This window comes from Cornus florida, unplaced genomic scaffold (genome assembly GCF_030987335.1).
Source record: "Cornus florida cultivar Cherokee Brave unplaced genomic scaffold, ASM3098733v1 CherokeeBrave_3.0.0_Hap2_Chr03, whole genome shotgun sequence".
Lineage (NCBI taxonomy): Eukaryota > Viridiplantae > Streptophyta > Magnoliopsida > Cornales > Cornaceae > Cornus > Cornus florida.
In genome coordinates this window covers 15002498-15024920 of record NW_026775573.1, presented here as the reverse complement: position 1 = coordinate 15024920, position 22423 = coordinate 15002498, and the positions used below count along the sequence as shown (strand labels likewise).

At 33.6% G+C, this 22423-nt stretch overlaps 1 protein-coding gene and 2 non-coding genes across 6 annotated transcripts; all 3 read right to left on the bottom strand.

Moving 5' to 3' along the window:
• Positions 1 to 597: 597 nt before the first annotated feature.
• On the bottom strand, positions 598 to 13056 carry LOC132299635 (uncharacterized). 4 transcript variants are annotated; one of them, XM_059796381.1, is made up of 8 exons: positions 12676 to 13052; positions 12460 to 12574; positions 10800 to 11183; positions 4483 to 4746; positions 2903 to 3405; positions 2657 to 2781; positions 2002 to 2162; positions 598 to 1847 (listed from the first exon to the last, which is right to left on the bottom strand). In XM_059796381.1, the coding sequence occupies exons 1-8, from the start codon at positions 12873 to 12875 to the stop codon at positions 1305 to 1307; spliced, it is 2295 nt and encodes a 764-aa protein (XP_059652364.1). In that variant the 5' UTR covers positions 12876 to 13052; the 3' UTR covers positions 598 to 1304. The 4 variants fall into 4 exon arrangements, with proteins under 4 accessions (XP_059652364.1, XP_059652363.1, XP_059652365.1 ...); XM_059796380.1 differs by having other exon boundaries at positions 2903 to 3423; positions 12676 to 13051; XM_059796382.1 differs by having other exon boundaries at positions 1748 to 1847; positions 1997 to 2162; positions 2903 to 3423; positions 12676 to 13055.
• Positions 13057 to 18859: 5803 nt separating this feature from the next.
• On the bottom strand, positions 18860 to 18946 carry LOC132302117 (small nucleolar RNA snoR53Y). Its single transcript, XR_009480748.1, has one exon. It is a non-coding gene; the product is annotated as a small nucleolar RNA snoR53Y (small nucleolar RNA).
• A 90-nt stretch (positions 18947 to 19036) lies between these two features.
• LOC132302111 (small nucleolar RNA snoR69Y) lies at positions 19037 to 19138 on the bottom strand. Its single transcript, XR_009480745.1, has one exon. It is a non-coding gene; the product is annotated as a small nucleolar RNA snoR69Y (small nucleolar RNA).
• Positions 19139 to 22423: the final 3285 nt, after the last annotated feature.

Here is a 22423-nt window from a genome sequence, read left to right as displayed (position 1 = left end):
CCATTGGTTTTACGGTTCTAGACTTTTTTATAATTCAATCTAATATATATATATATATAAAATTAAACATATATATAGTATATAATATGATTTCTATTATAATATAATTTTTTAAAATTAAACATATATATAGTATATAATATGATTTCTATTATAATATAATTTTTTATTATATATTATGATATATAATATATATATATATATATATATATAAAATTAAACATATATATAGTATATAATATGATTTCTATTATAATATAATTTTTTATTATATATTATGATATATAATTAAATGATTAAAAGACTAATTTTATTATTCTATTATTTATATAATACAAAATATATATCCAATTTATAAAACGATTCCATTTGATTTGGTCTTGTACAACCTCAACCCTCTAAAAAAATCAATAGCCCTCCTAAATCATTACCTAAAAAGTTTTTGGAAAAAAATCAAAGCTCTCACCAATTCCAGCATAGAGGATGTTACTGTCATCATACTGACTTAGTTGTGGGAAGTTTCCTGGGTGCAGTGGAGGAGAATATAAGTCAGAAATTTTGAATTGAAGTGATGTAAAGTGTGATAGATACTACTCAAGATCAAAATAATAATAATAATAATAATAGTAAAAATGACTGATACACACAATACTCCGGAACCCATTCCCATATGATTTCATCTTTCTTTTTTTCTTTTTTTTACTTGAAAAACACACACACACACACACACACACTCATGTAGAAATCCTTACATATAGATTTACAAAGAAAGTAAAATCAAAATTTTCTTAATGGCCATAAACCATAACATATCAACATGTCAAGTTGCATTATGAAAAATCAATTGCAATAGACTAATGGAGAAATATTCCCAACTTGACAATATTCACTATCATGCATTGCACATGGATCTCTCTTTTCGTTCCTTCAGGCCATTCTTTTCTTCATGTACGCACCATAAAGTTAGCAGATTTCATTTCACAACTTGTCATGACCTATGGCTTCATCAAGACCTTCATGGACAAAAGATCTCACTCCTTAAGAGCAAATAGAAAGAGATTCTTTAACCAGAAAGAATTCGGTTCAGATGTAGGATACCTATCCAGAAGTTTTTGCAACTCAATTATAAATGATGGAATCATCAAAGATTCGACCTTTTCGAACTCTGTCTGTAGCTCCCTAAAGGCCAGGGAAACAAAGAGAAGATGTGTACGACCGAGATATCCAGTAACAAGGAGGAGGAAAAGGATTGAATAGAGGAAGCAATAATCCCTCTCTTGTACAATTTATCACCATGAGCTTTTCTAAGCAATAATCCCTCTCTTGTACAATTTATCACCACCTTCTGCAGCAGAATAATTCAACGCCGGTTGCCTCTGAATATGATCCTCTCCATCAGATGCCATCACCGCCTTGGCATTCCAATACCAAGGTCGAAGATGAGGCGAAGAAGTAAATGGAGAGCACGAAGACGGGTGAAGAATAACCGATCCCCAGTCTCTAGTTCCGAGCTTTGCTTCCTTCACTCTCCTCCTAATCAACAAGCTTCCCACATCTTCCTTTTTCATCTCTGATACACTTCTTAGTATTGAAATGCATAGAAGTAGCACGAAAACTGCATCCTCCTCCGGTAAGAATTCCACCACCAATAGTTTCCAATTTATTAGAGCTGTTGCTTTTCCAGTTGGATTGTCTTCTGAGGTCCGTACAAGCGTCACAAAGCCCTCTTCATCTTCGTTGTCTTCTTCCCTTTCTTCTGCACTTTCTTTGTTTTCCTCGTCTTCTTTAACCTCAGAACCAAACTTCTTAGCTTTATACTGCATTTTCCGCCCTTTCAACAACTTCACCTGTGAAAATTGATTTTTTTTTTTTTTTTTGAAGATATATTCATGAGAAGGTATATAACAATACCAAAAAAATCAAAACAAAACAAAAAAAAAAAAAAAAAAACCAAAGAAAATAAAATTCTTAAGGAATTGAAATTGGATATTTACACCTTACAGTTGAATCAGGAGATGTTTGATTCTTTAAGGAAAATCTCAGCCCCGATACCAATGTTGACAATTCCCATTGTATCATCAGTTCATCACCGGTTGAAAAGTACCATGAAGCATTCCAATGTTCTGATGCCTCTCTAGGTATTGCTGTTCCTACCACTCTCTCTGTACTAGATGATGAATACAACCATAAAAACAAATCGTTACGAATCTGATTAGATATGGGTGCATGTGAGAATTCAAAAAGCCAAAACAAAAGGCACAAATACTTTTCCCACCAAGGATATATAAATATCAACATTAGTAGGAGCAGTTCATCCACAAGGGATTTCCCTTTAAAAAAGAGAATTTTGAAATACATTTTCCTTGGGTGTTTCTTCTCTCTCATAAATGTCATAGAACCTTTTTACAAAAAAATGGTTTCTCCTAATCCACTTGATTACCGAGAAAATATTGGAAGTAAAAAGAAAATAAGAAATGAAAATTGTGAATCTTAAATATTTCATAAATTTGGACTTCCGGGACGAAAACCTTTCACCAGCAATGCTAAATTTATCTATGTCATATAGTGACTGCAAATGTGTGTGAACCAGTGTGTATTCATATTGCAACATAACATCTAAAATAAAAAATAAAAAGAAAAAAATCCAGCAACATACCAGGAGCTCTACCGATGGAACCAGCAACATATGACCAACCACCTTCACGTATCTCTATAATCCTATCCTCCCACTTGACCACCAATGGAGTTTCACCACCTCTTCTCCAGAAGCCCCCTCCCACCCTATCCATTGTGTGCAGAATATTCGTTACAAAAAAAAACACCCACTAAAATCTCAAAATGAGAACATTCAAAAGAAGACTGTTATTTCTCAAGGAACGGAGACAATGTAGCAAATATTTACCTCATTCGAACAACAAAACACTCTCTGCTTGCATGATCCAGCACAGTACGAGACAACCATCGACCTTCTTGAGGCCGATACTGGTTCATCCTCAGAATCACATCCGATATCATGGCCCCAGAATCATCTGTGACCCGGTCCGGAACACATTTCAACAAATAGGATGCTTGAGCAGGTGGAGTAATCGAAGTGACAGCCCTCACTGATTCATTGACCTGTCTTTCCAGAGAAAGCGAAGGTGCTCGTAGTAAATCATTCCAAAGAAATGTTACAGTATCTCGCAAGCTACTTCCTCTGAAAAAGAAGCCACCGTGGTGGCGAAGCTCGAGTACAACTCCTCTAGTTCCAAACTCACAGTAGAGATGCCAAGCTTTTTGCCATGATTCCAAGGGGAAGTTGGATAACAATTTATCAATCTTGAGCTCCCTGTGACATCTTACCACCCGAAGACGCAGAAAGTCATGTGATATATCCTCTTGAGTTGGCTTCATCTTTGAATTAAGCTTCACAGTCACACAGACCTGTGTGTAAATTCACACCCTAGTACATTATGGTCATTCATCGAAGGAGTGCTAGATGCAAATAATTTTAGTTCAGTCACGGCTTGAATTGCATCATGAAAGAACAAAGAACAAGGATTTTATTACATATGGAAATTAAGTACAAAAAAGAGCCAGCTCGATTTTATTATTTTCAGTCCAATTTCTCAATATCCTATTAAGTATAAGTTTTTGTTAATGTTGTGAGCACAGGGCATTAGAGGCTATTTATTACCCACATTTGAGCCACACCAATTGTGGGCTTCTATTATTCTTTCACTTAAATGAAGAACTAATACCAAATAACCTTCGCATCAATCTGATTTATTGAGCAACAAATTTCACAATAGACCACAAAGTTGAGTGGAAAAGGGGTTGCTATATCCACAGCCAATATGGCTGTATCTACAGCCCAGTAAGCCCACTCTCTGAGACGTAGGTGTTCGGGACCCACACATGAGACATAGGAGGCTTCAGGTGCAGCCATATAACATTGACTGCAGAAATAGCAAAAAATCTGAACCAATCATGTATGGCTCTATCCACTTGGTAGATACGCACAAAATTGTAATGTGAGTCGCTAAGAGTGGATCCAATCACTTGTCATGCTAAGTTGCTAATATGGTATTTCTAGATTGAGGATAATAGTGATAAGTCACTTTAGAGGAGCTATGGATCTGAAAGTACAAGGTCCACTTAGGAGGAGCTAAACTCCATGCAGTTGTTCTTTGCTTCAGTGGTATCTATTTATTGTCATATGTTTTATACAGCCGATAGACAACACTTTCTCGTTTACCACATTGAAGTAGCCACACACGAAGGTGAAACCACACACGATCCATCTGTAATGTCAAATCAATCAAATGACATCGATCCTTGTGTTAGATCAATCATAGGTGAAACCACAAAAGAAGAATGGCAAGTAAATGTGTCCACTATACTGCGCTCGGGTATTGTGTTAGGTTAAGTTCTTCCTATTTAATTTTGTTTTATTAAAAAAAAAAAATGACTGTGTTAAAAAATGCCAAAATTCCAACTGACCTCAAGTAAGAACCTGGGCACCATGGACTTGTATTTAGTGTTCACATCAGACTCCATGACCTCCCAGGAAAACCATGGCTTGACCTGACCAAGCCCCCCATTGGCTGCACCCCCAGCTTTCTCATATGGTTGATCAAAGACTCTCTCCCACAGCTTCTTCGTCTCCTCCACCTCTCCTTCCTTAACAGCTTCCCCTAGTCCCACCACCTTTCCCATATCCTCATCAATCTCCTCCAAATCTGCTGCGTATACTGTAGGATAGCTCTAATCCATCAAACATAAAACCAAGATAAATGAGAGAAGTTCATCAACATATAATATACCATATGCATACAAAACATATATGTGTGTGTGTGTGTGTGTGTGTGTGTGTATATATATTCTATATGAAAGGAGGATCTTAATTCATGTAGTGTCACATGTACAGTTCATTAGATTCTTATGCCATGTTAAGATTATAGAAAACAAATGTTATATTCAGTCTACTAAGAGGTAGCCTTATCTAATAATTTGGTTAAATTACCTTTACCATATAAAATTTCCCTCTTGAAATAATTAAAAACATGTTCACCATCCATTAAATTTTATGAGACTGCTGATTAGAACCATCTGAATAAACTAACTTTTATGTAATTCATCTGCTAATGCATTGTTTCTAGTTATTTTTCTAGCACTGACACGGGATAATTTCTCTGATTTCACTCTGTCAAGACCCACAGGACTTTATGAAGCCTAACACAAATCAAAATTTATATATATAGTTGGACCTTTTGTGTCCAACTGACTAAGCTGATTTGATATGGCAAGCAATGACTAGGGATGTCAATGGGCCAGGTATGAAGTGCCATATTCCAAATCTCAGTTCCACCAAAAAACCAAAAAAAAAAAATTAATAATTCTGTTAACTTTAAGACTACATATCCAAAAGATCATATATATATATATATATATATATATATATATATATATATATATATATAAAATAAAATAAATTAAATAAATATGTATCAATGTATTTTTTAAAAAACTAAATGGGACGAGTTCAAACTTCAAATTGAAATGAGTTCTAATTCTCATTCCCAAATCCTCTTCTAAACCAATTGTTGATTATTAGAGATAGAGTGACAGAGACAGAGATATAATATGAAAGAATATGTTGAATTGATATGAATGATAGTGATACAAAGGGATATAAATAGGCTTAACATTACAACGGCTAAAAACGGCTAGAATATAATATATATTATTATATGTTAACATCCCCCCTCAAACTCAAGGTGGTAGAGTAGAAACCAACTTGAGTTTGGAGAGAAAACCTGGAGCGGAAGGCGATACCGGAGTTGTGAAGATCCGATACGTTGAGGTGCTTAGGGCAAGTGTGGTAGCCTTGAGAGAGCTCTTGAAAGCTAATATTTGAGTGGAATCATAGAGTGGAATTTACCACTTGAGAGAAGCACGGATGCGTATGACAGAGCGGGATTACCGCTTGATAGAGTGGTATAACCACTTGAGATGCGCACAAGCCCATAAAAACCACTTATACGGCAAATGTGGTAGCCATGAGCTCTTGAAAGCTAATATTTGAGTGGAATCATAGAGTGGAATTTACCACTTGAGGTGACGAAAGTGTAAAGTTTCGACACGTTTAGAGTGCTTAGGAGCACAGCGAGAGTGGGATTACCACTTGAGGTGCTTGGGAGCACATTGAGAGTGGGATTACCACTTGAGGTGCACTAAGGCACATAGAGCACTTGGAAGCGCGTGATAGAAACGTCGATGACAGGGCGCTTGGAAGCGCATGATAGAGCCAGATCAATGCTGAGAAACTAGGCGGACTGTACTCCAGAAACTGGAACTAGTCGGAATACGCCCCCTCAAGTTCTAGAGGGATATCAGGAGCACCTAGAACTTGAATCTGAAACTGGGCCAAGGCTGAACTGAACAAGGCCGAAAATTGATCTGGGCTGGATGCTAAACTGGGCCGTTTTGCAAACAGGGTTTGGAACGGTCAAGTAAACATATATATATATATATATATATATATATATATATATATATATATATTTGTCAAGTGATGATGCTGTCGGTGGAGCATGGTGTGGAGGGGTCCACAGGGCCTTTGTGCTTTTCTTTTTCTCCAAGGGATAGCCTGCCTTAGAGATGCTCACTTCTCTCTTTTCTTTCTCCAAGAACAAACTGGCAGACATATGCAATATATAACACACATGTTAATAGTATGAGGTGTTTGAATATATATATATATATTTATAGAGAGAGATTTGAGAGGTCTGTCGGCAGAAAATAACAATATGAGGTGCATATATATAGATATATAAATTTAGAGAGAGTGTGTGAGGGTTGCGGACAGAGCTATATAGAGAGAGAAAGAGAATTGGTTTAGAGAGAGAAAGTGAGATGGGTGATGACTTTGTCAACCAGGGAGGTGAAGGTGAAGGAGAGGAGCCGAGATCGACCGTAGTAGAAAAAGGTGAGGTGACAGATGAAATCCGATCTCTGGTCCGATCGTGAGGGGCGGTGCGAGCTTGGGGATTGGAGATGGTGGTTGTTGTAGAGCCGATCCGGTGGCGGCGGATCTGGCAAAAACAGGGAGGAGTTGGCTGTTTGTGAGGATGTTGGTGGCGCCGGCGAAGAGGGAGATGGCTGGGTCCAATCTGGCTGTTGAAGATGACGAAAGGTGATGTAGGCTACACCACCAGGGTGCGGGTGCGAGATATGCCGCCGTAGATCTCGAATCGGGGAGATTCCAATGACAATGACGGTCGTGAGCGACTTGGCGATGGAATTCCTCGGCCGATCGTCGTCGGCAGGCGAAATCGGGCTGTGGAGTGGGCAGAGGGCGACGCCGTGACAGGCACTCACATAGCCGCGCTTCTTGCGGTTCTTCTTGAAGCGGGTTGTCATTTTCTCTCCCTACAAGAGCCTCCGGGGGTTGCTACTACTGTGTGAGGACTTCTATGGAGCGGCGGCATCAGAGATGACTTGGGGCAGATAGCGCGGAACAGCGGTGATCTCGGCTAGTGGTGGCGGCTGGTTCGACCTGAACAGCGGTGACCTTGGCTGGTGGTGGCGGCTGGTTGCACCAGCGATGAGCAGATAGTTGATTCAGCAGTGGGTGGCGCCGAGCTTGATGACAAAGGAGAGCAGTGGTGTGATGATCGGTGGCAGGGATTTCCGATGGCAGAGATGACGGTGGAGATGGACAAGGACGGCAAATGAGATCTCTGGTCCAGCGGTGAGACACGCGTGAACGCGCGTTCGATCTATGGCGCGGCAGTGACAGAAGGTTTTGGACATTGTGTGATCGGCTAAACAGAGGGTCAAACTAGCTGGTGAGATGATTCCAGAAGCGAAGGAATGGTGGAGATCAGAAAGAAAATCAAAGATGAGCAGAAGCAAAAGCAGAGGTTGGTTTAATTGAGGACCTTGGACCGCCGTCGGAGATGAGGCTCATGCCGACATCTTCGGCGGTGGCTCTGATACCATGTTGATTATCAGAGATAGAGTGACAGAGACAAAGATATAATATGAAAGAATATGTTGAATTGATATGAATGATAGTGATACAAAGGGATATAAATAGGCTTAACATTACAACGGCTATAAACGGCTAGAATATAATATATATTATTATATGTTAACACCAATTACTATGAAGAGGAATGCCAGCCACAGTCATCAAGCAATTGTGGCAAGCCATTCAACTCACCATTCTTTTGATGAAAAACAATTCTCTCTCTTTACAATAAATGTTGATGATTTTTTCATCTTAAAAGAAGGCCTTTCTAGTTTCAAGAGACTTAATATTGGTGTCACTAAAAAAAAAGCCTCACCTATCTATTACACGTCCAGCCCATTCAACATTTCCCTCACACAGTCACACCCACTCTTTCTCCCAGTCTACTCTAAATATAATAAAAATTTCACAGTGATTATATGAATGATTAAAGTTAATAATATAAAATATATAATACATTAATATAATGAATATTAATCATATAACGGGAGATAATATTCACAGTTCACTTTTCTTCACTTGCACTTAAGACATAATTGGCCTTCAAAAACACTCACACACCACAATTATTACAAAAAGTACTCTTCCAGTTCGAGGGACAATTATGTCTATCACTTTTTAAAAAATTCAAGTAGAGTACAAATAGAGAAAAGTGGATTGTCAATGTCTTTCACCTTTAGATGATATTTGTCCTCCATCAAAATAATTCGCATTCCACTTGATTTTTTAATAAAAAATGATAAGACTTACATGATTATAAGAGTAATTTTTAGAATAATTGTGAAGTGTGTGTCTTTTGAGGGATATTTATAAATTACACATAAATTTTCTTTCATGTCAATTAACTAATTAAGTGTGTGATCCTTTTATGGTATGCAAATATTATATCACTAACTTATTTTACTTTAAATTTTCTCTTTTATTTTCTACTTCAATTTTTTTATTAAATACAACCATCTCATTATTATTTCATTTAGATAACTTTTCTCCATAAATAATGTTGAGGGAAAATATCATATCTCATAATTATATTCATTATATTAATGTCCTAACAATACTTTAATTATAACCATCTACTTTCTTTTTCTTTTTAGCTTATTACTTAATGGATGTTGTTCCTTTTATACAAATTTCAGTTTTATTAAAGTGATTATTTGACTATTTGATTGACATTAATAGTAAATCTCATCAAACTGGAAGGATTTTTAAAAATCATCAGAGATTATTGTAAAAAAGAGTTCGTTTTCTAACTTTAGTACATGTGTCAAGAAAGAGGAGGATGAGTAACCTCAAGACTGCCACAGTCGCCACACGACTTTGGGTAATCATCCCTCCTAGAATAAAGTCAAACCTGTCTCACTCGGGTTCTAGTTTCTACAGGTCAAATTAACAGACCTGACAATGACTCTTTTTATGTAGAAAAATGCTATGTCAAGTGACCTCGCGATGAACTCGTTTCCCTCCATCATTATTCTAATAAATGAAAACACGAACTTACTGTGAGGATGCCCTTACCTTATCCTAGACTTGCTCTTTTATCTAAACCACTTTCTCTGTTATGTCACTTACCTCTATTATTTTTTCCCAACTTATTTGCTTAAAAAAATAATAATAACTCCTTAATGTATAGTGATATTTTCATATTGGGGTGAAGGGAAAAAAAAACAATTGTGAAATATGAGGGGTAGAACTGGTCAAAAGGCAACAAACACCAACGTAATGAGTCAACCACATTAGCCCTCCATCCCTCTTACTAGTATGAAACCAAACCCATCTCATTAGGGGCGGCTTCCCAGTGCACGAGTCAAATTGACATCACTGTTTTTACATAGAAACATGTCATGATAAGCGACCATTCCTCATCTATTGCATCAAATGTCATCATTAGTTGATTTAGTATATGAAAGTCAGTTGATCCAATAAATGAGTGTGTGAATTCACCCTAAAGATGCTCTTATCATAGACTTGCTCTCAATTTTGTTTTTTCCATGTTTTATTTGCTCCAAGAAAGAAGAAGAAGATCTTAATATCTAGTAATATTCTCATATTAAAAAACAATAGTGAATATCAGAATTAGATCGACAAATGCTAAGTACTTTCGAAACAGTCACAACTGCACAATCTCAGCCCTTGAATCTATGGATCTCGCTGCGAGACTGAGATCCAAAGGCTGAACTTGCACAGTCGCAACAGTCGTAACAGTGCATAGCATAGCATAGCTCGAGGTAGAACTAGTCAAGAAAACAACACACCAACCTAATGGGTCAACCACATTAACATTCATCCCTCCTACTAGTATGAAACCAAACCCATCCCATTAGGGGTAGCATCCCAATGAAAGGTCAAACTAACATGATTGTTTTTACTTAGAAAAATGTTATGATACCCTACCCTTCGTCATCTATTGGATTGATTTAAATATTTAATATGCCAAAGTCAATTGATGGAGTGCCAATTCAACCTAAAGATGGAATTCTCACATGCTAGCATTTTTATCTTTGGAAGTCCTTACTGCTACTACTGATGTGGCACAAGATAACAGTGTAATTTTTTAAATTTTTTAAATATAAAAGAAAGAAAAAAATTCTCTCTATTATATTAAAATTTCAAAAATAGACACTTGTTATCTTGTGATTGTGCTAATTATCAATAAAGAGAATTAGAGAAGGTTCCCAAAGTTTTATTTTTATTTTTATTTTCTTGATGCATATAAATATTAAAAACAAAACAACTGTGAAATATCAAGGTAGTAGAGAACTAGACAATAAGACGACACACAAACCTGATGGGTCGACCACATCAGTAGAATATCCGAAGCAGGCACTAAACGAGAACAACCATCTCCATATCTCTGAATCATATGCAGGAACCCTTTGTATCTCTGCTTTGCCGTGATTATATATACTGTTTCTGTCATGTATGGCTCAGAGAACTTTGAATAAAGACCTTGGTGGTTTGACACCTTGTCCAAAAGATCTTGATTTGTAACAATTGAGTCTTGGGGATCATCCGAATCCAACTCATTTTCGAATGGCTCAGATGGGTATTTACGGACCCAAATTTCTCTGCATCTATTATATGCATACTCTTGATTCTCTTCGTCGAAGATGGTCGGTTTTCCGATGAGTTTTGAGAACCTTGACTCACAGTATTCCCGGTAACTGACCTGAAAATTTGAGTGTTTCAGCACTTCGGATAATATCGATGCATTCCCCTGAGTTCTACATTCTGTTTGGTTCTCGAGAAAAATAGGGAAGAAAAGAAAATAAAAGAAATGACAGAAAATAAACCCTCAACTATCCCGATTTCGTATAAGAATCCAGAACTTTCAAATAAATTTTTTTTTTTGGGATAAATAGAACTTTCATTTTTTCACAAAACTCCCTGGACTTTCATTTTTGCACAAAAACTTCCTTACATCATTTAGCAATTTGCAGATACCATCCTACCATTTGCAATAATGAAGGAAAATTGACATTTTTAGACATGAAAATTCCATAATTGGAACAACTCCTAGTATTTTACTGTGAGTGAAGTTTGACATCCCGTGGTAACCTACCCACATATTATCCATATTTCGTATCATAGCCCTAATATATAAATTGTCGTTAAGGTTTTTTTGCCATGTTTACTCATTTTTTATTCCTTCAGGGATAAATTGGTAAATTATATATATATATGCATATATATATTAACAAGCTGAGGTAAGTTGCAATTTTTAAATAATTGAAGAATTAGTTGCTTAATATTTGCAGAAGCATGAAAGATAAGGGAATTTTTTTTTCCCCCTTCTTCAGTTAACTTAGGCTTCGTTTGGTTGGAGAGATTTAGAGGAATTTGGAGAGAAAAGAAAGGAAAGAATAGTAACGAGTGTGCTTGAATGAAAAGCTTCAGTTAACTTAGGCTTCGTTTGGTTGGAGGGATTTAGAGGAATTTGGAGAGAAAAGAAAGGAAAGAATAGTAACGAGTGTGCTTGAATGAAAAGAATATGAGAGAAAAAAAAGAATTTGGAGAGATAGCATTTGGAATCCTTCCAAAATTGACAAGATTTTAAAAGATTTGATTACAAAAGCAACATCAAGAGAAGAGTAAGCTTGGTCGTATAAAGGATAAAATGATAAATTATTCCTTCTTTTTTTTCTTTTTGATTTATCCGAACAATAATATTACCCATTCTTTTATTTTCTCTCGCATCAATCTAAACATAAATATTATTATATCTGTCATTTTTTTTCTTTTTCTTTTTTTTTTTTTCTTTTCTTTTTTCTCCTTTAATAATTCTTTCTTTTCTTTTCTTTTCTCTTCTCTTCACTTATAATTCGTCTTATATAAAAAATAAAAATAAAAATAAAATTTGAAAAAATTAATTAAAAAAAAAGAGTAATGTGATTTTCCTTTCTTACATTTTCTCATCAGCCAAACAGAGAAACCAGACAGCTTACCGGATTCATGGTATGACAGTACCAAACCCATTCAATATCAAGCGGGGGAATAATCAACGGTGGATTTGGCCCCACAGTAAGCTCAGACATCAACGGCATCCACAGCTCCTCATACCTGCAAGAAACACGACGATTCAGCAATGATACATACCCCCAACATCCACTGTCTGATCAGATGACCCTGAAATTGATCAAATAAGGAGTGAAAATTATGACCTTCGTACAGCTTCAGTAATAGTGGGTCTGTTATGGAGCCAGCAGTGGGACTCAGCGACCAGTCTCAGAAATCCGACGTGTCGTCTGGTTGCGGCGACCAGATCTATGCTCACTCGCACCGTTTCCTCCTCCGTTATCTCTCTCAAGTTACCGATTGACTTGCCATCAAAAGCGCCGTCACCGTTACGGATCGCTGACATTGCTGTGCTGATTCAGGGACCTATACAACAAGAGTTTGATGAAGATCATATATATATATATATATATATAAGACTCTGTATATGTGTATATATATCACAGATTGCTAGCTCAAGAACATGGTTTCAGGCTTTCAGCTGGTGAATATGTTCTGTTTAGGCACAGTTTATATAATATTATATATATATATGCGCACATATATAGATATACAGTATAGAGAAGGGCTGCTTTAAGGTGGGAATTTGCACGTGGCACTTTGTATCAACTCTCTGGTGGAGGTGTCTGTCCTAGAAGAAGTAGGGCCATTGGATAGCACTACGACTCTGTTGGTATTAAATTAAATCCAAAATTAAAGAATACTAATATTTTAGGATCGGATTGGAACAGGTATAATCTATCCCAAAAAATAGTGAATTTAATTTAATAAGAGAATGTCTCTCTCGATTTATTTTTTATTTTTATTACTACTTGGTATTATTTAATTAACTAACATGTCAATTGCTCAAATTCTTATTTTTCAAAGAAAGGTCAAAAATTTAAGTTTAAGTGAAAACATGCGAGTAACATCTAAAAAAGATTAGTTTTTTTATTTTGTTGGAGAACCCAAAACATGAATTTCAAGTAGGGGTGTAACTTGGATTGGGTAACTCGAACTGAACTCGAGCCCTGCCTGATTTTTCACGAACTTGGGCACTCATTTTTACAATTAGGATTGAGTTTGGGTTGAAGTGCTAGCAACCTGAGTCAACTCGAATCCGAATTTTAATATTATTTTTATATATATTTTTACTTTTAAATATATTATATATAATATTTAAATTATAATTACTTTTTTTCTTTTCAACTATTTTTGTTAAATCTTAACTTATTGTATGTTAACATTTAGGATAATTAATTTTTTAAAAATTATTTGTAATTTATTAAAAATTTACAAAAAAAGTTTTTAAACTTTTTCTTATTTAAGAATAATTTAATTTAAAACTAATTTAAGATCATATTAAATTTTTGGTGTAAAAATTATCCATATGAGATACTCGAATTAGCCCGAACTTTTTACCCGAAATTTAAGTCCGAATTTAAAAGTAGAAGGATGTGTTGGACTTGGGTTGAGTAGTTAAGATTGATGATAGAATTAGAGTTGTGTTTGGGTCTGAGTTTGGATTTTCATACGATGAGTTGAGTTCAAATTATACTTCAAATCCATTCAACCCGCCTGAGTTACGAACCTAATTTAAGGTACTATTGGATTTCTAACAGTTAAGAAATAACTATTTTGCTGAATGGACAGGGGTTTAAACAGTATTACCTAACCGTTTTACCTTTTGAAGAAGATGACAGATGTTTTTAATATGTACGAGTGGTCTCGGAGCTGACCCAATTAATTCGGAATGTTAAAATATATATATATATATATATCATACAAATAACTCTCACAATAGGGTTGAATCCTCTCTCTTTATTTTAAAAGATATTAATTAATTGACTTGAGATGTTCTAAATATGAGTGTCCTAAGATATTCCATGGACAACCTCCAGAGAAGAAAAAGAAGAGAAAAAAGGGAAAGGAAATTATATATATATATATATATATATATATATATATATATATATATATATATATATATGTGTGTGTGTGTGTGTGGGGGGGGGGCAACAAAGAGGTTTTCTTATCTTTTTTTCCTGGCACAAGGATGTTGGATTTTAAAAAAAATTCAAATTTTTTTTTGTTTTTAACTCACCCCAGATACAATTTTTTTTACGTGGCAACAAATTGGTATCAGCTACCGAATCTACAATTCTCATTGGACTCAGTACACCAATTAAGCTATCAATTAAGCTATCAACTCACCCCGATACAATTACTTAGTTTTTAAAATTATGTTTAGTGACAATAAAAAAAATATTGTTTTTATTTTTGAATCTATAATCTCATTAGACTCAGTACCTTATACCAATTAAGCTATCCAACTCACCCCAATACAATTACTTAGTTTTTAGAATTATGTTTAGTGACAATACAAAAAATATTGTTTTTATTTTTGAAAAAATAATACTTATTTAACCTCGCCCTTACAATTAATGTATTATTCATGTGGCATGTGTCACTTATAATAAAATAAAAAATAAAATAAAAAGTAATAATATTATTAGATTTTTATTTTTTTATAAAGTAAGAAGTATTAGAAATTAGATTAGTACATGCAGAGAGTCGAAACTTGACATTTTAAAGTTCACTAAAGGCACTATTTTACTGGACTATCTCGGGCATCTACTAATAATATTATCAGATGATCATGAATCATTTAACACATGACGGAAAAGTTCAATCCAGACAATTGTTAAGATTTATTTGTAATATATAGACTCTTGTAGGACATTTTCTCAATCAAAGAGTATGAATTGAATTGGTCTACTAACTATCAATGATAAGGATGGCAATAGGGCGTGTTTGGAGCGAGTTTCCCTAAATCCGGCCCCGCCCCGTTTAATTTTTGGCAAGTCCATGCATGTCCGCCCTGTTAACAATTTTTTTTCACAATTTTCTTGGCTCAGAAATTGATCTGGTGTCCCTCTCTGTCTTTTACAATTTTCTTGGTTGAATAATAGCCCAAACAAAAAAAGATGATGAATAGATCAATCACTCTGCCTCTGCCTGAGAAGAATAGACCAAATAAATTATAAAATAAGAGATATAATATATATATATATATATATATATATATATATATAAGGGAGAAGAAGAACTGAAGAATAATAGATCTACCTGCGTGAGTGCGTCGATCTACCCGAGAAAGAGAAACAGAGACTGGTGAGGGAGAGAGGGATTGAAGTCGAGGGTTTGGTTTTTGAGTTTTGATTCTCTTTGTCTTCCTTGATGCGCCGCTCAGTTCACACATAAGGCTCAAGAAATTAGAATTGTAAGAAATGGGTAACTAGGTAAACCGGTAAAATAAGTTATTAATATTATACTTACATATATATATATATTAAATATAGTTTTATACTTGGCGGGGCGAGCCCTTGGCGGATATGTATAAGAACTTTTACTCGCCTCACGATCAGTGACGGGCACAAAATTTGTATTAATGCCCGTCCTAACGGTATAAAAGATGTTCCCATATCCGTTATTAACGGGGCGGTAAAAATTGCCACCCCTAATCAATAGTCATGGTTCATCTAATAATTTATTAAAGAATGCAAAGTTCGAACACAAACTCTCAAGTACGTTGTGCAATCTAACTATTTGGACAATGGGGTACATTCATCAATTAGATTCACTTAATTATGACTTTATTTAACAATCTAATAATTTTTTATCATAAGTTCATAACGTTGATTTTTTATAAATAAATAAATAAAAGTTTTATCAATAGACCTTTGATAACTGTCCAACTATTTTAAAATCTTTGAGATGTGTTGGAATGATCCAATAGGGGATGACTCCAAATTTTTGTATTCAATGAACTGGACCAATCAAAATGCTTCCTTCTTTAAATAAATTTCAACCAAAAAGATGAGCTAAAGTGACAGTGATGTTAGAGAAAAACCAAAACGAACTCACTCCAAAAAAAGAATCCAAGAAAATGAAAACTAATTATGATGTTTTTTTTTTTTTGGTTTCTTATTTGAACTTTGAAATATGTCCCCTTCAAGCCACGTGGTCCCACCCTAGAAAGATCAAACCACGTTATCTATAAGGGACTACATGCTTCTTGTCTATTGCATATATACTCATTTCTTCCGTCAATATCGCCACTAGTAGTGCACTAGATTTGTAATTGTTGGAGTTGAAAAATTACAGTGAATTATCTAATAGAATAATTTTAATTATTTATTTATATAAAATACAAATAATTGAAAGTTCACTTTCTCATTTATTATATAAATGATTAACTAATTTATAATTAGTGTAAAATCATTTCCCTCTCTGCCCCTTACACCATTATGTTCATTATTTTTGACCCATTAACTTAGTAATTGTCCAGGTCAAAAAGTTGTAGCAAATTACTTAATCAAATAATTTTAATTAATAATTTATATAAAATACAAGTAATTGAAAGTTCACTTTCTTATTTATAAGTATAAATGACCAATTAAACTGCAACTAGTGTAAAAATTATTTCCCTTTCTGCCACTTACACCATTAGTTCTTTATTTTTGACCCATTAACTTAGTATAAATAAATAATTCAAAAGATCTAAACTTCATAACTTGTGCCACATTACCCTCTTATGATCTTATCAAACGCATATTTTCTTTTATTCCCTTTTTATATATATATATTTGGACAATGCAAGTTTTATTTAAATTTCAGGTGCAAAAGGTGTGAGATAAGACAAATTCGATAAATTGTTTTTTAGCTTTCATTAAACATTTGTTTTGACTAATATGATCTTACAAATCTTGGTTGAATAAAATAAATGGTTGATCAATGTCATTTTTTATATAAAAATAAAAAAAAATAATCCTTAGTTTTAAGTAAAGCTTGCCATTTTCCATGGGAATATCATGTCAACAATTGAGGATGAGTTCATAATATTAGAATGCAAGTGAAGGATCAGATCCACCATATAGTACAATTTAAATTAAAGATTAATCACATTACATTAGCAAAAAGAAATAGAAAAAAACAAACACTAATTTAATGTGGCATTGGCATTCCCCGGGAATTTGATCATACTTGCACAAGCGGCTTAAACTTTGAGTAGGATCCGCAGCTCAGCCTTAGTCGAGCAATCAATAAGGTAGATCGCGATACAACACTACAACACCATTTTAAATTAAAAATGCAACACCTTTACCTCATTGATAAATTCTCGATTCTATTTAGCCCTAAAAATAGAAAACACCAACAAGAAAGGTTTTACTAAAACAATTACTTACTATGTCATAAAGGGTTAATGCTCACATCTTTGTCACATTTTTCCCTAAATTTAACTCTTGATTTTCATTTTAATCCGAGTTAAAAAGAACAAAAGACTGATTAATTTTGCTTTAGATTTGGGATAAGAAGAATATTAATTTAAAATTAACTAAATTAACTTCTAAGAAGATATAAAAATTGAACCACAAATTCGCAAATCATGAGTTGGGGACCTTAACCATTTTGCCAAGCTATATTGAAATAAAATCTTTATGATAAACAATTTAGGAGGAATCAATAAAAGAACATCAAACATCAACTGAATTGAGATTGATCAAGAATTCTCACTATTTCTTAGATTTCTGTTGTTTGGTTGACCAATGACCTTTATTTAAAGAGTTTAAAAGTAATTTAAAATAAAGCTTGCCATTTTCCATGGGAAAACAACTGAGTGAAGACAAACACACTATAACCAAAAAAAAAGTAACACTAATCTAACAAATCTGCATCAAAAAATAACATCCATGGATTTGTATATATTATATCAAGATGTAACACTACAACACCATTAAATCAAGAATGCAACACCTTACATAGTTGTTGCATTCTCCATTTAATGATGTTGTTTAATGTCACATTTTTGTCATTATTCTCGCACCTCTCAACTTAGCCCTATTTTTACCCAAATCCAAATACGTCCATGAACCTCAGCCACCAGATCTTGGTTGATATCATTGGACTTGGACTTGGACTTGGACTTGGACTTGGGCTTGGGGTCTTAGACAGATCCATACAAAAAAATACAACAAAACATATGATATGACCTTTATAATGCAATAAAGGATTTATAAATTTGCTTAAATTTTTTAAATAAAAAACTAATTTTCATTGGGAGACATCAAATTTCCAAAGAATGTGAAGTACAGAGATTAAAATTTTGACAATTAATGAATTTATAATTGATTTAACTTTAAAACATCGATGGTGCAAAAGTTTTCTAAGTAATTAACTAAAAAAAATTCAACAAATATCACAATCCAATATGACATGAATAACAAAAAGAAATATGAAACAAAATTAAGAAGAAAAAGAAATTAAAAATTAAAGTAATTGAAAACAGAGAGCTCCCTCAGAAAATCATAAAGAAGAATATTTCAATCAGGGATTGATCAGTATTAGCATGGTTAGAATTCAAACATCATAGGGAACATCAAGCACAAATTAATAATATATACTTATAATATATATATTTAAATATAATATAAATTATAAATCAAGATCAAATAATATGAAAAAAATGGGTAAAGCTCAGATAGATGTGAGATGGAGTATTTTCCCTGACCTTCAAATTAAAGGTCTCATAATGAGCTGGGATTGTCATGTATCATCATAGCATCACCCCCACAAAAAACATACGTATATGTGTGTGTATATATAGATATATGTGCAAAAAATACACATATGTGCAGATATATATATATATATATATATATATATATATATATACAAACTACATCTATGAAATCATGAAGGGAAAGATCTGAATGATTTATATATGAATAAGAATCAAAACATGATATCTGTATATATATAGACAGAGAAAGAGAGAAAAGGGCAGAGACTCACATAGATCGACAGATCGAGAGTCTAATAAATAAAGGAGGAGAGAGTCTAGGGTTAGGGTTTATCACGGCTGCACGCTAATGTGGTTAGGTTGGGCCTGGACTTTGATATCTGGGCTTTTGCTTCTTCTTTTTTTATTATTATTTTACTATAGTAATGTTGAGCCTTTTATAGAACTCTATAATCCACCAGCAAATTACATGCATTCCCTCCGTTCCAAATGCTCCAAGCAATTTAGAAAATTTTATAAAGAAATTCGAACTTGCCAATCATGTGGATTTCTACTTCTATATATGAGATATTATATAGGAAAATATTTAGGAGTAGTGAGTGAGGAAGAAATAATTTATATATATATATATGAATATGGTATGTGTACTCATATATGATAATTTGTAATATACAATAAATTTAGATGGTAGGTAAATGAATAAATTTGTAATCTAACAACTCAAGGTAAGTAACCTAACTTGAGATTGAAAGCAAAATCATGAAAGTTTATGAAATTTTGGTGTTGGATTATAGAGTTCTGTAAAAGGCTCAACAGCAAAATGATTAAGGGCCTGTTTGGTTGGGCTTCCTATAGCCTCAAAAAGAGTTTCTAAGCCCAGAAAATCCTTTGCCAATAATAAAGAAAAGTCTTAGTGGTTTAGAAATTCGATTGACCAATGTCAATAAAACATGTTTTTTGATCAATTTTCCTTATCCTATACATTTTTTAAAGTAATAAATATAAAATTCCTATATTGTCCATTATTTTACCTATTTCTATTTCTGAATTTCATTGCAAACTTTTATATTTCTCTTTCTTAATCATCTTCTTCGTTGGTTCTCTACTCAACAAATAAAAAAATAATAATAATAATGTTAAGCAAATTTCACAGAACTTTATTGAAAAAAATATTGTTGAAAAACGAGTCAACAAAAGAAGAACAAAGAGATTGAGGAGTTGCAGAAAAAACTTCTATTGACTCCTATTTGGCTTCAAAGTCTGAAGAGTTCCAAGATTTATGAACTCTCATCCAATATATATATATAAAGGCTACCCGTTCGTGTTATAAATAATAATAAAAATAAAATATTTTTGCTGTCATATCTCTCTTTCATTTTTTTTTTCTACATCTTTCAACTTCTATCATGTAGTTAAGGAAAAAAAAAAACTTCTACTATGTAAATCGGGTAAATTTGTATACTTGGATCTTCATTATGTCAATTAATCTTTGATATCACTTTATTTATTTTTTGTACATCTCAATTCAACTCTGTGGTATTATTCATAATTTTTTTAAGAATATAATTATCAACTTAAATTATACTAATAGTTAAAAGAACTTCAAAAAAATTTATTCACTAAATAAATTTTTTTATTTTAAATTTCTTTCATCAAAATACATTTCTTTAAAACCGATTCAAAAATAAAAAAAAATTAAAAGCTCCCTCACATAGGGCATGCGCCGTAAGAGTGGCTTTGAGCAATCGGTGCTTTTTGTCTCATACGGCTATTCGGTGCTTTTTGTCTCAAACGCCTATATATATATATATATATATTTTTTTTTTTTTTGGTTGGTTTTTTATGACAGTGCATTGAAACAAATCACCAATTTCTACTCAACTGGCGGCCCAAAAAAATATAGCCGTTTGAGACAAAAAGCACTAATTGCTCAAAGCCACACAAACTTTTTCCATTAAACCCATCCTAGCCCAACATTAGAGTGGAGGAAAAAATCTCCCCACCAATTAAAAGAAACCACGTCAACAAATGGGTTTTGCACTACTTTTTCAGCTTCCAAGGCTCAATATTCCAAGCCCAAAGAAGTCATCAATTGTATCTCAGCCCAATAATAAGGCAAGTCAGACCCGCAACACAAAAAATGGTATAAATAGAGGCATAGAACTCTAATCAAAGGGAGACATTGAATGGTAAATCTCTTCTTTGCATTGTTTTGGTGTATTGTTCTTATTCTTTTACTTTTCAAAGTTAATGAATTTTTGTACCTACAATTAAATTTTAATCTAACAATCAAAAGTTTCAAATATTTCTCACCATAAGAGAAGAAGAAAAACATTTACTTGGCTTTCTTCTTTTGGCTGGATTTCAGTCAATTAATCCGTTGTCCATTAATTCAAGTATTATGGTTAATGAATTTTGAAAATTTTCTTAATTGATGGCTATACACACACACACTATAGTAATATAAGAAGAGAGGGGGGAGGTTGAATTTTGTAATGTGAGTGAGATTAATTTTTGCAAGATAATTTAACGTGATATTTGACCAAACATGAGGGGGTAGCAGTGAAATTAACCCATCATTTCTTATATAAATTTGTATCATTCAAGTCTATAAAAAATATCATACAAAAAGGCATGTAAACCAATAGTATAACTTTTCCATTCTCAAAGAGGCCAAAGGACAACTATTATAACTTTTAGTTTCTCGTATAAATCTCCTTCCTTGACGGTGTTGAAGATTATTATTATTTTTTTTTTTATGTTCTCTGGTGAAATGTTCAAATCCATTGGCATCAATGAGCTATCCAAGAAAAGCAACTCATACTTGGACAAACCAGCAATGGACTATAGAATGCAACCTAATGTCTGTATTCTCTCTGTTAGAGCAGAGGAGTCATGATCACTTGCTTCAACCGTGCTCATACTCGAATATTATTTGGAAAATAAATAAATGTGGTTTCTGCACTAATCCAAACACATGGCAAGGCTTTCTCATATGGGTATCTTCAAATTGGAAGAGAAAAAGAAAGCCAGTAGAGTTTGATAGTGTGAAATTGCGGCTGTTCTTTGTCAAAAGGTGTAAATGATCATATGTTGAAACCATGGTTCTTTTTCAGTTATATATCCCTAAAATATTATTATTGGTTTCCATAAAAACACAAGCAGCTCTTCACTAAGAAATATTTTCATTTTCCATTGGACTCATGATTAAATTATATATGTGCAAACCATGATCTTATAAATTTGAATGAACAGACATTGATGCTACATGATATTTTTTTTTTTTTTTTTTTTTTTTTCTCGACGAACCGTAAAACAAACACACACATTCT